This window comes from Aquarana catesbeiana, linkage group LG06 (genome assembly GCF_042186555.1).
Source record: "Aquarana catesbeiana isolate 2022-GZ linkage group LG06, ASM4218655v1, whole genome shotgun sequence".
Classification (NCBI taxonomy): Eukaryota; Metazoa; Chordata; class Amphibia; order Anura; family Ranidae; genus Aquarana; species Aquarana catesbeiana.
The window spans coordinates 73,012,499-73,027,959 of record NC_133329.1 but is presented as its reverse complement, the minus strand read 5'-3'; the positions used below and the strand labels follow the sequence as shown (position 1 = coordinate 73,027,959).

At 46.9% G+C, this 15,461-nt stretch overlaps 1 protein-coding gene across 1 annotated transcript in view; it reads right to left on the bottom strand.

Moving 5' to 3' along the window:
* Positions 1 to 15,114, bottom strand: part of LOC141147986 (natural cytotoxicity triggering receptor 3 ligand 1-like) — a 30,631-nt gene extending 15,517 nt beyond the window's left edge. Inside the window, exon 1 of the mRNA XM_073635141.1 lies at positions 15,017 to 15,114. Coding sequence (XP_073491242.1) covers positions 15,017 to 15,062 — 46 coding nt within the window. The 5' untranslated portion in view covers positions 15,063 to 15,114. The remainder of the gene's footprint in view (positions 1 to 15,016) is intronic.
* Positions 15,115 to 15,461: the final 347 nt, after the last annotated feature.

Here is a 15,461-nt window from a genome sequence, read left to right as displayed (position 1 = left end):
ACTATTTTTTTTTATTTTATATTTTTGTATGTTTTTTTTTTTTTTTTTTTTACACTTTTTTTTGTAACTAACTTTTATAACTGTAACCGGTTCCAGGTTCGGGTCTCTCAAAATGCGATGGCATCTTGGGAGACCCTGTGAAAGTGTGCCTAGTATGTGCAATGCTGTACCCTACGCTAATAGTCAACTAGTGCATGGTAGCGTTCAAAACATTCACCAATGCAAAGACCAGCATTGTTAGGACAGGAGGGACAATAATAGTGGGTGTCACGCCTATATCCGCGCTTGCTGCAGACACAACATCTTTTTTGGGGGGGTTTGTTGGGTAGGGGTACTCGGGAGGACATAAAAATGCCTCTCATGCAGCCGACTGCATTTGGTTGGGGATGTGAATGGGGGAAGTACGGGTGCTGCAGAAGTGGTGGGTTCCCAATTAGGATTGGCGAATGCAGCAGGAAGGGCATTATGGGCACGACGGGTCTGTGTTTGTCTTTTTGGTGGCAGCGGGACACTACTTGTGCTTGCCACCTCACCAGCTTGAACTGCACTTATGGGACTCGCCACGTCACCAAGTGTTACTGCAGTGCTGGTTTGACTACGACCGGGGTGTACTAGGCCGCTGGCGCTTGCCAGTTCCCCAAAACGCTACCAAAAAAACTGTTAGCGATCGCAGGGATCAGGCCTGACTCTGCGAACGCTGCAGTTATGCGTTTAGTGTTTTGTAAGTGACAGTGATCGATCGATACTGCACTTGGGTGGGCTGGGCGGAGGGGCAAAACGCAGGTGCTAGCAGGTATCTGGGATGATCCCGCTAACACTGCGTTTTTGGGAACCCTAAACTGCTGGGGACGCTAGTATAGATCTGATCGGATCAGATATTGATCCGTTCAGATACTATACCACTAAGAGAGGCGTATGCTGCGTGCGTGGGTGTTAGCGGTACTGGCGCTAATCTGACGCTGCCTGGGGCTGGTGCTTGCCAGTTCACCAAAACGCTACCAAAAAAACTGTTAGCGATCGCAGGGATCAGGCCTGACTCTGCGAACGCTGCAGTTATGCGTTTAGTGTTTTGTAAGTGACAGTGATCGATCGATACTGCACTTGGGTGGGCTGGGCCGGGCGGACGGGAAAAACGCAGGTGCTAGCAGGTATCTGTGCTGATCCCGCTAACACTGCGTTTTTGGGAACCCTAAACTGCTGGGGACGCTAGTATAGATCTGATCGGATCAGATATTGATCCATACAGATACTATACCACTAAGGGAGGCGTATGCTGCGTGCGTGGGTGTTAGCGGTACTGGCGCTAATTTGACGCTGCCTGGGGCGACGCATATCACCGCCGGGCGATCAGGGGGCTAAACCTTTATTCGGTAATAAACGGCGGGTGCCCTGACACTATAAAAAATAAACAAACTAACCAGCGTCACCCGTAACGGTTATACGGTGATCAGTGGTGAAAGGGTTAACTAGGGGGCAATCAAGGGGTTAAAACATTTATTAGATAGTATATGGGGGTCCCCAACGCTATAAAACACTGACGGCGAACCTAAATATTTACCTCACTAACTAGCGTCACCAGCGACACTAATACAGCGATCAGAAAAATGATCGCTTAGCAACACTGGTGACGGGGGGTGATCAAGGGGTTAAAACTTTATTAGGGGGGTTAGGGGGGTATCCTAGACCTAAAGGGGGCCTAACACTCACTACCCTAACACACTAACTGTCACAAACTGACACTATGCAGTAATCAGAAAAAAAAAAAAAAAAAACCTGCTTTGTGTCAGTTTGTGACAGGGGGGGGGTGATCGGGGGGGATGGGGGGCGATCGGGGGGGGGATCGGGGTGTAATATGTGCCTGGCATGTTCTACTGTGTGTGTTTGTGTTGTGCACTCACAGTTCAGTCTTCTCTCCTCGGCCCGGAACGGAAAATACCGAGCCGAGGAGAGATGACATCATTTCCTCTGCCTCTGTGTACAATACAGAGGCAGGGAAATGATCCCATTGGCTGGGAGCGATCGCGAGGGGGAGGCCACGAATGGATGGCCTCCCCCTCACCACCGATCGCCGGGGGACATTTGCCGACCGCCGCAGGCACCGGGGGGGTCCGATCGGACCCCCCACCCGCGGGCAGGCAGGGACGTACAGGTAAGCCCTTTTGCCTGCCCGTGCCGCTCTGTCGACGTACATCGTCGTGCAGCGGTCGGCAAGTGGTTAAATACCATCGAAAGGAAGCTCTCTTTGTGAGAAAGAAAAATTATAAAGATTTTATATGAGTACAGTGTTGCATGTCTGCGCAATTGTCATTCAAAGTGTGACAGCGCTGAAAGCTATAAATTGGCCTGGACAGGAAGGGGGTGAAATTGCTCAGTATTGAAGGGATTAAAGATGGGTCAAAGTCATCAAGTTTGATGAAAATCAAATAGCTTTATCACACCAAAATTTGTAAATATTAACAGCGGCTCCTCTCAAAGGTATTCTTTACTGGCAATCTCAATCAGTGCGATTGGAAGCACTGTTTTATGTAAGCAGATTTTGTTTTTAACTTTTTAATACATCTGTTACAGTTTTACACTATGCTATTTATTTTTTACTAGTAATGCCATCGATCAGCGACTTATAGCTGGACTGCAATATTGCGGTGGACAAATCGGATACCTAACTGATACTTTTGAAACTATAGGACCAGTGACACTACTACAGTAATCATGCACTGTCACTGTACTAATGACACTGGCTGGGAAGGAGTTAACATCAGGGGCAATCAAAGGGTTAAATGTGTGCCTAGCACGTGTTTTCTTATTGTGGGGGAGGTGCTTTTTTTAGGGGAAGGCATGGATCAGTGTTGCTGCTTTACAGGAACACAAGATCAATGCCTTTCTTACTGACAGAACGGCAAACTGCCTTGTTTACGAAGGCCGACTGCTATTCTGCCTGTGTACAAAAAGATCAGCGGGTGCCAGCAGACATCGGGTCCGCAGGAATCGGCGCGCACTCACACCCCATAGCCGGAAGTGCAGGATCACGTATATATACAGTACATGATCCTGCACAGTGCGGCCGCCCTGTAGCAGTAAATGTAATATGGGGCAGTTGGCAAGTGGATAAAATCCATCCAGGATTCTATCCTCAGCCCATTTGTCACATTGGTCATGTTTCTCCAAGTGAGTTTTGGGTACGTTGGAGTGGAAAACAGAGAGAAGCAGAGAAAGCATATGGCAGAGCTGTTCACAGAGAGAAGGAAATTAGTTATATTTGGTTCTAATAATAAAGGTTCCAGACACTAAGTGGTCTATGTATAAAACATCTTATGTGCAGATGTGACAAATGTTCGCCCCGTCAGGGTGAGAATTACCATGCTTCCTCTATTACGTGTGATTCCTATATCGTCAGTACCATAAAATGAGCACAATATGTTTTTTTTTCCAGATTGAGGTATTTCTAGGGAAAAATGCATTATGGCCACTAGGTGGTGCTGTCGATATAGGAATCACATATAAAGTATGTCTGTTTTCACCCCTGATTGAATCTGTTCAACTAAAGCTTTATCCATTGCCCCCTAGGGGTGTACTCACAAGTATACTTGTCCCCAAAGTCCAGTTTGTTTGACCACTGTGATTACTCCATACTGTTCAGAGCACTGTGCCCTGGCTAGCTTGATATAGATAGGTGGCCTGCAGCAAGCTTCAAGCATGGTCCACGTCTCTATGATCACTAACTCTGCCCGAGCATAGAACTCAAACACTGAGGGCCAGTTATCACCACATGCAGTCCAGTGTGGTTTTTTTTTCTGCATTAGAAATGCATGGATAGTAGGTTATATGGTTTCCAGTGGCATAATTCACACCAGTGTGGTCAGTTCCCAGGCATTCCAGTTCCAGAAAAATAAAGTAGAACATGCTGCATTTTTCCTGCACTGGACTGTACTGGAATGCCGTAAAACGCATATAAAACACAATGGTACACATCAAATACAGGAACAAACAAGAAAAAAAAAGCATCTGGAGTGCATCTGGAAACGCATTGAAAATGCACCGAAATGTGTTAAAAACTTGCATGCAGAAATGCATCCGGAACGGATCTAGGGTGCATTTTAGTGGTTTAAACCAGCCCTGAAGCAGATTAGATCCAATTGAGCTCACCCAGGTAGTAAGGGTGCAGATGGTGTCATCATGCTTGAGCCGTGCACAGTTGGAACATAGAAGGTGCGCTCAGGCCCAGCTTAATGTGAGTGCAGGAAGAGTGAGGTAGGAAGGGACAATCCTGTTCAGGCACATTACAAGGCAAGTGCCAAGTGTGAGAGCACCCTTAGGGCTCATGCATACTGCAGCTAAAAAAAAAGCTGCTTTTACAGGCATTTAAGCTTTTTTCAGCTTGAAGAAGCTTATACTTTTTTGTGCTGTTTTGCAGGTTTTTATTGAGCTCCTTTGAGCTTTTTTTGAGCATAAGGTTTTTGTTTTTTTACAAACCCTCCCCTCGGATCATTTTTCCTATAATCTTTTGTGTGTGTTATACTTTTTTGAGCCTTTTCATGCCTTTTTAAGACTTTTTCACGTGTTTTTGGGCACTTAGGCGTCTTTTTTTTCTTGCAAGCTCCTCTCAAAAATGCGTGCTTTGTGGGTTTTTTCCCTGCCTAGACCAAATTTTTAAAATGAAATCCGGGGACATATTTTTTTTTTTTTGGCACAGGACTGCATAATGCACAGAGCACTGGGTACAGGACTGCTTAGTACACAAAGTGCTGGGCACAGGACTGCATAATACACAGAATGCTGGGCAGAGGACAGCATAAAACACACAGCGCTGGGCACAGGACTACATAGTACAGAGAGCGCTGGGCACAGGACTACATAATACACAGAGCACTGGGCACAAGACTACATAATACACAGAGCACTGGGCACAAGACTACATAATACACAGAGCACTGGGCACAAGACTACATAATACACAGAGCTCTGGGCACAAAACTACATAATACACTGTGTGCAGGGCACAGGACTGCATAATACACAGAGCACTGTGCACAGGACTGCATAATACACAGAGCACTGGGCACAGGACTACTACATATTACACAGAGCACTGGGCACAAGACTGCATAATACACAGAGCACTGTGCATAGGACTGCATAATACACAGAGAGCTGGGCCCAGGACTACATAATACAGCCCTCAAATTTTCCACTCGCCTACTTGCATTTTGCGAGTGGAAAACTGTTTCTGGCGAGGAGCTGGGCTCAGCGCAGGGGGAAGGGCATACCGCCGGGCGCTGTTCTTCCCATGGATCGACCTGGGGGAAGAGAGCATAGAGGAAGAGGAGAGCCGCAGGATCACAGAGCGATAGCCTGCTGTTACAGTTTACATTACGATTGCCTCCGCTCGTGATTACACACAGCCTCGCCTCCTGACCCCGCGCCTGTGATAGACAGAACGCCAGTCCAATTCTGGGACATGTTCTGTCTATCACAGGTGCGGGGTCAGGAGGCGGGGCTGTGTGTAACACGAGCGGAGGCAATCGTAATGTAAACTGTAACAGCAGGCTATCGCTTTGTGATCCTGCGGCTCTCTTCCTCCCCGTGATGATCCTAAGGTAACCTGAGGCTGCAATATTAGCACAGTGAGCTGAGGTTGCAATGGCGGGCACAGTGAGCTGAGGCTGCAATGCTGGGCACAGTGAGCTGAGGCTGCAATGGTGGGCACAGTGAGCTGAGGCTGCAATGGCGGCACAGGTGAGCTGAGGCTGCAATGGCGGGCACAGTGACCTGAGGCTGCAATGGCGAGCACAGTGAGCTGAGGCTGCAATGGCGGGCACAGTGAGCTGAGGCTGCAATGGGGGCACAGTGAGCTGAGGCTGCAGGGGCAGGCATAGTAAGCAGAGGCTGCAATTTTGGCACAATGCGCTGAGGTTGCAATGGGGGCACAGTGAGCTGAGGCTGCAATATTGGCACAGTGAACTGAGGCTGCAATATTGGCACAGTGAACTGAGGCTGCAATATTGGCACAGTGAGCTGAGGCTGCAATGGTGGCACATGTAAGCTGAGCCTGCAATAGTGGGCACAGTGAGCTGAGGCTGCAATAGTGGGCACAGTGAGCTGAGGCTGCAATGGTGTGCACAGTGAGCTGAGGCTGCAATGGCGGGCACAGTGAGCTGAGGCTGCAATGGCGGGCACAGTGAGCTGAGGCTGCAATGGCGAGCACAGTGAACTGAGGCTGCAATGGTGGGCACAGTAAGCTGAGGCTGCAATGGTGGGCACAGGTGATATGAGGCAAGGCTGCAATGGTGGGCACAGGTGAGCTGAGGCTGCAATATTGGCACAGTGAACTGAGGCTGCAATATTGGCACAGTGAGCTGAGGCTGCAATGGTGGCACAGGTGAGCTGAGGCTGCAATGGTGGCACAGGTGAGCTGAGGCTGCAATGGTGGCACAGGTGAGCTGAGGATGCAATGGTGGGCACAGTGAGCTGAGGCTGCAATGGTGAGCACAGTGAGCTGAGGCTGCAATGGCGGCACAGGTGAGCTGAGGCTGCAATGGCGGGCACAGTGACCTGAGGCTGCAATGGCGGGCACAGTGAGCTGAGGCTGCAATGGCGGGCACAGTGAGCTGAGGCTCCAATGGTGGGCACAGGTGAGATGAAGCGAGGCTGCAATGTTGGGCACAGGTGAGCTGAGGCTGCAATGGTGGGCACAGGTGAGCTGAAGCTGCAAAGGTGGGCACAGGAGAGATGAGGCGAGGCTGCAGTGGTGGGCACAGGTGAGCTGAGGCTGCATTGGTGGGCACAGGTGATCTGAGGCTGCAATGGTGGGCACAGGTGAGCTGAGGCTGCAATGGTTTGCAGAGGTGAGCTGAGGCTGCAATGGGGGACACAGGTGAGCTGAGGCTGCAATGGTGGGCACTGATGAGGCTGCAATGGTAGGCACAGGTGAGCTGAGGCTGCAATAGTGGGCACAGGTGAGCTAAGGATGCAATGGTGGGCACAGGTGAGCTGAGGCTGCAATGGTGGGAACTGATGAGGCTGCAATGGTGGGCACATGTGAGCTGAGGTTGCAATGGTGGGCACTGGTGAGGCTGCACTGATAAAGTTGTTGTTAATATTTGTGCTGCCCTAACAGGGCATAGAATTGTATATATTGTTTTCCTAACCATTTTCTATGGACGTTTATGTTTAGTTTACATGCTGCCATCTAGTGACCTTTTGTGGTAATGCACTTATCTCTCAAGTTTATTTTTCCCTTATTTTATGACACACTTCCTTTGAATGTAATGCTCCACCCTTCTTCCTGTTATTGTATTCCTGTGTCATCTATGCAGTTAACAAGCCACATGTAGCAGGGCACATGCATTCTCCATTGTAAGCTACAGACAATATCATCTTTTGACTGCATAAATACTACAATCTATTCATCTGTTTGTATCCTGTCATCTACTGTAACCCGATGTTCACAATAAAAAGCATCTTGTGGATGGAATCAGTATTTGGTGAGTTCAAACTATCTGATGAGGATTGTCCTCAGTGATTATATCTTATACGGGCCAGGCATAGAGGTCTCCTAAGGGATAAATCGCTTCACAACTATTGGAGTCAGAATAATAATTTATTTTTGTAACTTACTTCTGCATAGAACATTTAAGTGTCATTTCACGAGATAATTTATGAGGGCGTGTTTAGGGGCAGTGCATGGTAAGGATTGGGTGGGGCAACTGGTGGCGAGTAACCCTTAAGGCCTGGCTAGTAGCTCAGGACTTGAAATTTTGAGCCCTGACATAATACACAGAGCGCTGGGTACAGGATTACATAATACACAGAGTGCAGGGCACAGTACTGCATAATACACAGAGCGCTGATTACAGGACTACATAATACAGAGAGCGCTGGGCACAGGACTGCATAATACACAGAGCGCTGAGCACAGGACTGCATAATACACAGAGCGCTGGGCACAGGACTACATGATACACAAAGTGCAGGGCACAGGACTGCATAATACACAGAGAGCTGGGCACAGGACTACATAATACACAGAGCGCTGGGCACAGGACTGCATAATACTCAGAGCGCTGGGCACAGGACTACATAATACACAGAGCGCTGGGCACAGGACTCCATAATACACAGAGCGCTGGGCACAGGACTACATAATACACAGAGCGCTGGGCACAGGACTGCATAATACACAGAGCGCTGGGCCCAGGTCTACATAATACAGCCCTCAAATTTTCCACCCGCCTACTCGCATTTTGCGAGTGGAAAATTGTTTCTGGCGAAGAGCTGGGCTGCCTGGGAGCGGGGGGAGTACCGCTGGCATGCGGGGTTGAATGGGCGCTGTTCTTTCCATCAATCGACCTGGGGGAAGATAGCAAAGAGGAAGAGGAGAGCCGCAGGATCACAGAGCGATAGCCCGCTGTTACAGTTTACATTACAATTTGCCTCCGCTCGTGATTACACACAGCCCCGCCTCCTGACCCCACGCCTGTGATAGACAGAATGCCAGTCCAATTCTGGGACATGTTCTGTCTATCACAGGTGCGGGGTCAGGAGGCGGGGCTGTGTGTAATACGAGCGGAGGCAATCGTAATGTAAACTGACTGACGTAATGTAAACAGGACTTGAAATTTTGAGCCCTGACATAATACACAGAGCGCTGGGTACAAGACTGCATAATACACAGAGTGCTGGCCACACTACTGCATAATACACAGAGCACTGTGCACAGGACTATATAAAACACAGAGCGCTGGGCACAAGACTGCATAATACACAGAGCATTGGGCACAGGACTACATAACATACAGAGCGCTGGTTACAGGACTGCATAATACACAGAGTGCTGGGTACAGGACTGCATAATACACAGAGGGCTGGGCACAAGACTGCATAATACACAGAGCATTGGGCACAGGATTGCATAATACACAGAGCGCTGGACACAGGACTGCATAAAATACAGAGCGCTGGTTACAGGACTACATAATACACAGAACGCTGGTTACAGGACTACATAATACACAGAGAGCTGGGCACAGGACTGCATAATACACTGAGTGCTGGTTACAGGACTACATAATACACAGAGTGCTGGACACAGGACTGCATAATACACAGAGCGCTGGTTACAGGACTACATAATACACAGAGAGCTGGGTACAGGACTACATAATACACAGAGCGCTGGGCACAGGACTGCATAATACACAGCGCTGGGCACAGGACTACATAATACACAGAGTGCTGGGCACAGAACTGCATAACACACAGAGTGCAGGGCACAGGACTGCATAATACACAGAGTGCAGGGCACAGGACTGCATAATACACAGCGCTGGGCACAGGACTACATAATACACAGAGTGCTGGGCACAGAACTGCATAACACACAGAGTGCAGGGCACAGGACTGCATAATACACAGAGTGCAGGGCACAGGACTGCATAATACACAGAGCGCTGGGCACAGGACTACATAATACACAGAGTGCTGGGCACAGAACTGCATAACACACAGAGTGCTGGGCATAGGACTACATAATATACAGGAGGGTGGTAGGCATAGAGTGCAGGGTTCTGAGGTTTGCTATGCACAGAGGACACTTTTGCACCCACATCCATAGCTCACCTCTGCACCCTTCTCTCACAGGTTATCTCTGCAGCCACCTCTTAGCCCTTCCCCCACAATAGCTACTGTAAACTCTTCATCTCTCAATGCAGCTGCATCAGCTCTGACCCCTGCTCCTCCACTGCCCTCACCTGTGTACAAACAGACCCCTGTTCCTTCGGATATGGCGACCCGTCAGAATTGGTAATGGAAGCGACGTTCCGTCGCCGCCGTCTTGCTACACCCCGCACTCCTCCATAGTAATAATACACTGAGAAGGGGCAAGCGAACATCTTGTTACACTCACTGGAGTTTTGCATTCCATAGTTATTTTTAACAGGAAATGGAGCATATATGCTTAAATACAGTATTTGAAAATCCGACGGACTGTTTAACAAGATGTCCGCTTGCCCCCTTCTCGGTGTATCATTACTGTAGAGGAGTGCGGGGTGTAGCAAAATGGCAGCGACGGAACGTCACTTCCGTTACCAATTCTGACAGGTCGCCTAATCTGATGGAACACCTCCACCCCCATCTGCTCACCTCCCGGTCTCAGCCCTCCACACAGTACATTTTTGGCTCTGCCTCTCCTCTACTGAACAGCAGCAAGAGTGGCAGTGAGATCGTCCAGCAGGGGGCATCGGCATCCGAGCAGCCTGTTTCTCAGCTAGCATGGGATGCCCTTTCTATGTTAATCTGGCCCTGAATCCGGGGACATAACTAGGGACAGACTGGGTTCGGGGACAGTGTCCTTAGTCCGGGGACTGTCCCAGAAAACCTGGGATGCCTGGTCACCCTAGCCTAGAGCATATGTCTGGAAACTCCTGAAAAAGCATGGACACATTGGCTAACATGGAGAGGAGTTTCTAGGCAGAAAAAATGAGAGCTCAAAAAAAGCTCAAAAGCCTGTAGGAGCCATTTCTTTGAGATGCAGTATGCATGAACCCTTAAAGTAGGACTATAGGCCAATCTTTTTTTTTTTTTTTTATTTGGAATAGAGTAGGGGGGAAGTAGCAGATTTAAAGCAGAATATTGGTAAAATGACGTTGTTGGACACAGGACTCTAGTATGGGAGATTTATTCCACCTTTTTGGCCAAAAAAGTGGACACGCTTGACCCGACTCGTGTCTATATAGAGTGTCCAAAATTCAGCTCATACAGTGTACATATAATTTCAGCATATTGCATCACAAGCGAACAGGCGGTACACTTCCGTTATACAAAAAATTCTAAATCAGTCTTACTACACACATAACTATGGCCATATAAACGGACCCTTGTTGCCACTTCATTGGAGGGTTATATTGTAAGCCCTGTAAGATTGTTTTTTTCATCATCAATGTCCCATTGTGGAGATTTACCTTCACTTCCTGTCCCATAGCCAAACGGGAAGTAAGAGGAAATACCTACAAATTACCTACCTACCTACAAATTAAGGGAATTCCTTGGGGACCCCCAGGTCACCAGAACTAATGTCCCTATTGAAAGATTTCCCCTCTAATACTTTTCTGGGGACAAGCCAAAATTTTGGATTTCCTTTTTACTTTCACTTTCGATGATAATAGTAAAGAGGACAAATAGAGAGGGAGGATCTCCCTAACGGGGGCACAGACAGCAATAAAAACTGATTCTAATCCCTCCCCACTCTGAACAAAACAAAAAACAAAGATTTGCCTTTAGTTATACTTTAACCTGTGTGAATCCTTCCCTTCTATCAGCACTATAAAGAGACATGTTTTTAGGGGAAATTGAGAATCAGTTGATAGTTTAGCAGCCAAAAATAAATAATTCCCCTTTTAGGATTAATAAAATGTTCTGAATCTGAAAAAGCTTGTTCCACACACAGTAAGGGCATGGAGCCAAAAGAATAACAGCCACCTCCAGTTTAAAATGTAAAATTGTCCCTATGAGGTCCTCCGCTAGAAATGAATATTCTTCAATGACCTTATCATACAAATAAAATGCAACAAAACTGTCCTCCAGAAGCGCCCCTGTCTCCGGGTGATTAGTATAATGCCGCGTACACACGGTCGGACTTTTCAGCTACAAAAGTCCGACAGCCTGTCCGACATACTTCCGGCGGACTTTCGGCAGACTTGCGGCGGACTTGTGGCAGACTTTCTAACGAACGGACTTGCCTACACACGACCACACAAAAGTCCGACGGATTCGTACGTGATGACGTACACCAGACTAAAATAAGGAAGTTCATAGCCAGTAGCCAATAGCTGCCCTAGCGTGGGTTTTTGTCCGTCGGACTAGCACACAGACGAGCGGATTTCGGGGTCCGTCGTAGTTACGACGTAAAGATTTGAAGCATGTTTCAAATCTAAAGTACGTCGGATTTGAGGCTAAAAAAGTACGTTGAAAGTCCGGAGAAGCCCACACACGATCGGATTACCAGCCAGCTTTAGTCCGTCAGCGTCCGTTGGACTTTTGTAGAGGAAAAGTCCGACCGTGTGTACGCGGCATTAGTCTGGAATGCAGTTAAGTTTGCAAATAAAGATTACAGCCATTCTTGGCTTTGTTCTAAATAAGAGACTTCACCTGGAATAAAGTTACAGAGTCACCTCCTTTGTCACCTCCAGCTCTAGGTATTCTACATTGTTAGCTTTTCTAGGTCATATGACAGAGGAAAAGCCACGAGTTCTTCAAGGAAATGGGTCTGACTTATTTCAAATGATAACTGATACTTGAAGTTTTTAGCAGGACTTTTCCTGCTTTTTTATTTGAATTGTATGGTGTATAAGTATACATTTGAAAATGTTAAACATTGATTTGAAATATCTGTACTCACTCTAGGGAATTCAAAAAAGAGCATCATAGACATGACAGGACTGTTGCATCATTTCAACTTGCTCCAAAATGAAATCGGTCTTATTTAGCACCTCTTTCCTTTTTTATTAGGCTGGGTTCACACTATTGCGAATTGGATGTGGGATCCTCGCATCCAATTCGAAACAGCAGGAGAATGTGACCATCTCTCTATGGAGCCAGTTCACACATCTCCGATACGGCTCTGGTGTGAATTTGCACATAAGCCCTGTGTGTCTTTTGGTCCGTTTCAGGTCCGAATTCAGCCCAAAATTCAGGCTGAAATCAGACCTGAAACGGTGAATAGAGACGCACCGGACCCCTGCTGGGAGCCTTAAAATGGAGTTCCACCCATCTAAAAGGCAGCAGCTACAAAAAGTGTAGCTGCTGACTTTTAATAACCGGACACTCACCTGTCCCACGGTTCAGCGATGCGGGCGCACAAAGCCCCTCCTCTCTGCAGAGCCAGCATTCTAACTGTGGGCACCCGGCTGGCGCACACTGCCAATGGGCGAGCCGCGCTGCGCGCTGTGAATGGCCGGGCAATCTCCTGGGACCTGTGATGTGTCCCAGAAGATTGCAGGGAGGGGGGTGAGGTGATCTTCCTTCTGGCGCCGCGACGCCAGGGGCGGAAGTGGGAGCTGGGTGCCTGTTAAAACAGAGTACCCCCCCCCCAAAAAAAAAAATTACATGCCAAATGTGGCATGTCAGGGGGTCACCAGCACTTAGTATGGCAGAACGGGGAGATACCTACGTAAACAAGACATTTCACTGTTCTGCTTAGTGACAGGACAGTGATCTACTGCTCTCTGTGATCAGGAGCAGTGATCAGTGTCATGTCACATGTAGCCCATCCCCCCCCCACAGTTAGAATCCTCCCTAGGACACACTTAACCCCTTCTTTGCCCCCTAGTGCTTAACCCCTTCCCTGCCAGTGTCATTTACAGAGTGATCAGTGCATTTGTATAGCACTGATCATTGTATAAATGACAATGGTCCCAAAATAGCATCAAAAGTGTCCAATGTCACAGTCACGATAAAAATCACAGATCGCCACCATTACTAATAAAAAAATGCCATAATTCTATCCCCTATTTTGTAGACACTAAAACTTTTGCGCAAACCAATCAATATACGCTTATTGCAATTTTTTCCTACCAAAAACACTGTAGCTGCTGACTTTTAATAAGCACACTTACCTGTCCAGGGTGCCCACGATGTCGGCCGCCCGAGGCCGATTCGTCCATCGGATCGGGTCCCGGCGCTGCCATTCGAACTAAGGGAAACAGGCAGTGGGGCCTTACGGCTTCACTGCCTGTTTGTTAATGCGTGTGCACGAGTCGCGTGGCGCTTTGTGAATGGCCGGCTGTGTTCTGGGACACACACAGTTCCCAAAACACAGTGCGCCCCATTCCCCAGAAGACAACACGAGGAGGAGAAGAATGAAGATCACCGCGGAGTAGAAAGTAGCAAATTAGGACGATCTGCCTAGCAACAGCCATTTCTGGTAAGTAAAGAAAAAAAATGTTTTTTTCAATTTTTAGGAGCATTTTTATGTAATTTTTTTTTTTTAGGTGGACCTCCGCTTTAAGTCATATGCACTTTGGCAGAAGCAGTGGAAACCCCTCTTGTTAACAATAAGGGTTGATGCACATAGACGTCTGCAAGCATTTTTTAAGCCTAGTGAAAATTGAGTGTAATATATCAGTCAGCAAATAAAGCCTCATCATGAACACAGGCAGAAAAAAAAAACTCCACTTTTTTGTGCCTCCGAATGCAGTTTAATTTTGGCATGCACATTGTGGCATTTAGATTTGTATTTTAGAGCACCTTTCGATAGGAGTATTTTATTACATCCATGTGCATGAAACCTTAACAATCACAATATATTTTATAAATCAGCAAAATTGTATCACCTATCCACATACTATGTAGCATTCTGTGTTGTCAAGAAGCAGTATTTATTTATTTAGCAGTATTTATGTCACATATTATTGTTGTGTTATATCAGCAGCATTTCCCCTTCATAACCATTCTGAATAGGAGGGGAGCCTCCCACCTAAGCTGCTTTCCCACTCCTACAGAAAATGGCTGCAACTGATTTTATATTTAAAGGGAACAGAGAACGGGTGACTAATTCTTGGCTTGTAATGAAAAGTACAATGCAAAGCATTAGGAAATAAAATACAATAATAAAAAAATAGTAGAATAATAGTATAACTTTTCACTTTAAGAAAGCATTGTGTGCAGTCAGTTCAGCTGCAGAGCAGGGACAATAGACAGAGCCCTCCATCCATCCATCCATTACTACTAACAGTGTGCCGAAAAAGTGGGATTTCCACAAACTCCTTCCTGCTTAGCCCCCTAATTGTTCCCCGAGGACTCTACAAGTTATAAATAAAAGGAAGGCTGTGGGACTCTAAATGAGGTCTATGACCAAAGAGTCTTGGTTACCTTCATCCCTGATTCTGATAAGAAAATAAATGAAAGATTGGGACTTTAAATGAGGCATGCACTTTGAAAATAAATAACTATTCGTAACAAGTTTAGCCCCCTAATTGTTCCCCGAGGACTCTACAAGTCAGGAAAAATATTTTTGAAAACGTACCTGTTTTTTGCAAGTATAGAAGCAGCAGAAAACAAGTGAGAAACATGTTTCCTCTTCAAGATAGTAATCCGATCAAAACGACTTTCACTTTCACATATGGAACTATAATGGCGCTCTCCTTCACAAGAATAGCTTGGGGGCAAAACAAGTCTTTTGTGTGCTGCAAGGCATTTTCTCAGCTACTATGACCTGTGTGTGAACAGTTAACCACTTCAGCCCCGGAAGGATTTACCCCCTTCCTGACCAGAGCACTTTTTACAATTTGGCACTGCGTTGCTTTAACTGCTAATTGCGCGGTCATGCAATGCTGTACCCAAACGAAATTTGCGTCCTTTTCTTCCCACAAATAGAGCTTTCTTTTGATGGTATTTGATCACCTCTGCCGTTTTTATTTTTTGCGCTATACACGGAAAAAGAGCGAAAATTTTGAAAAAAAAATGATATT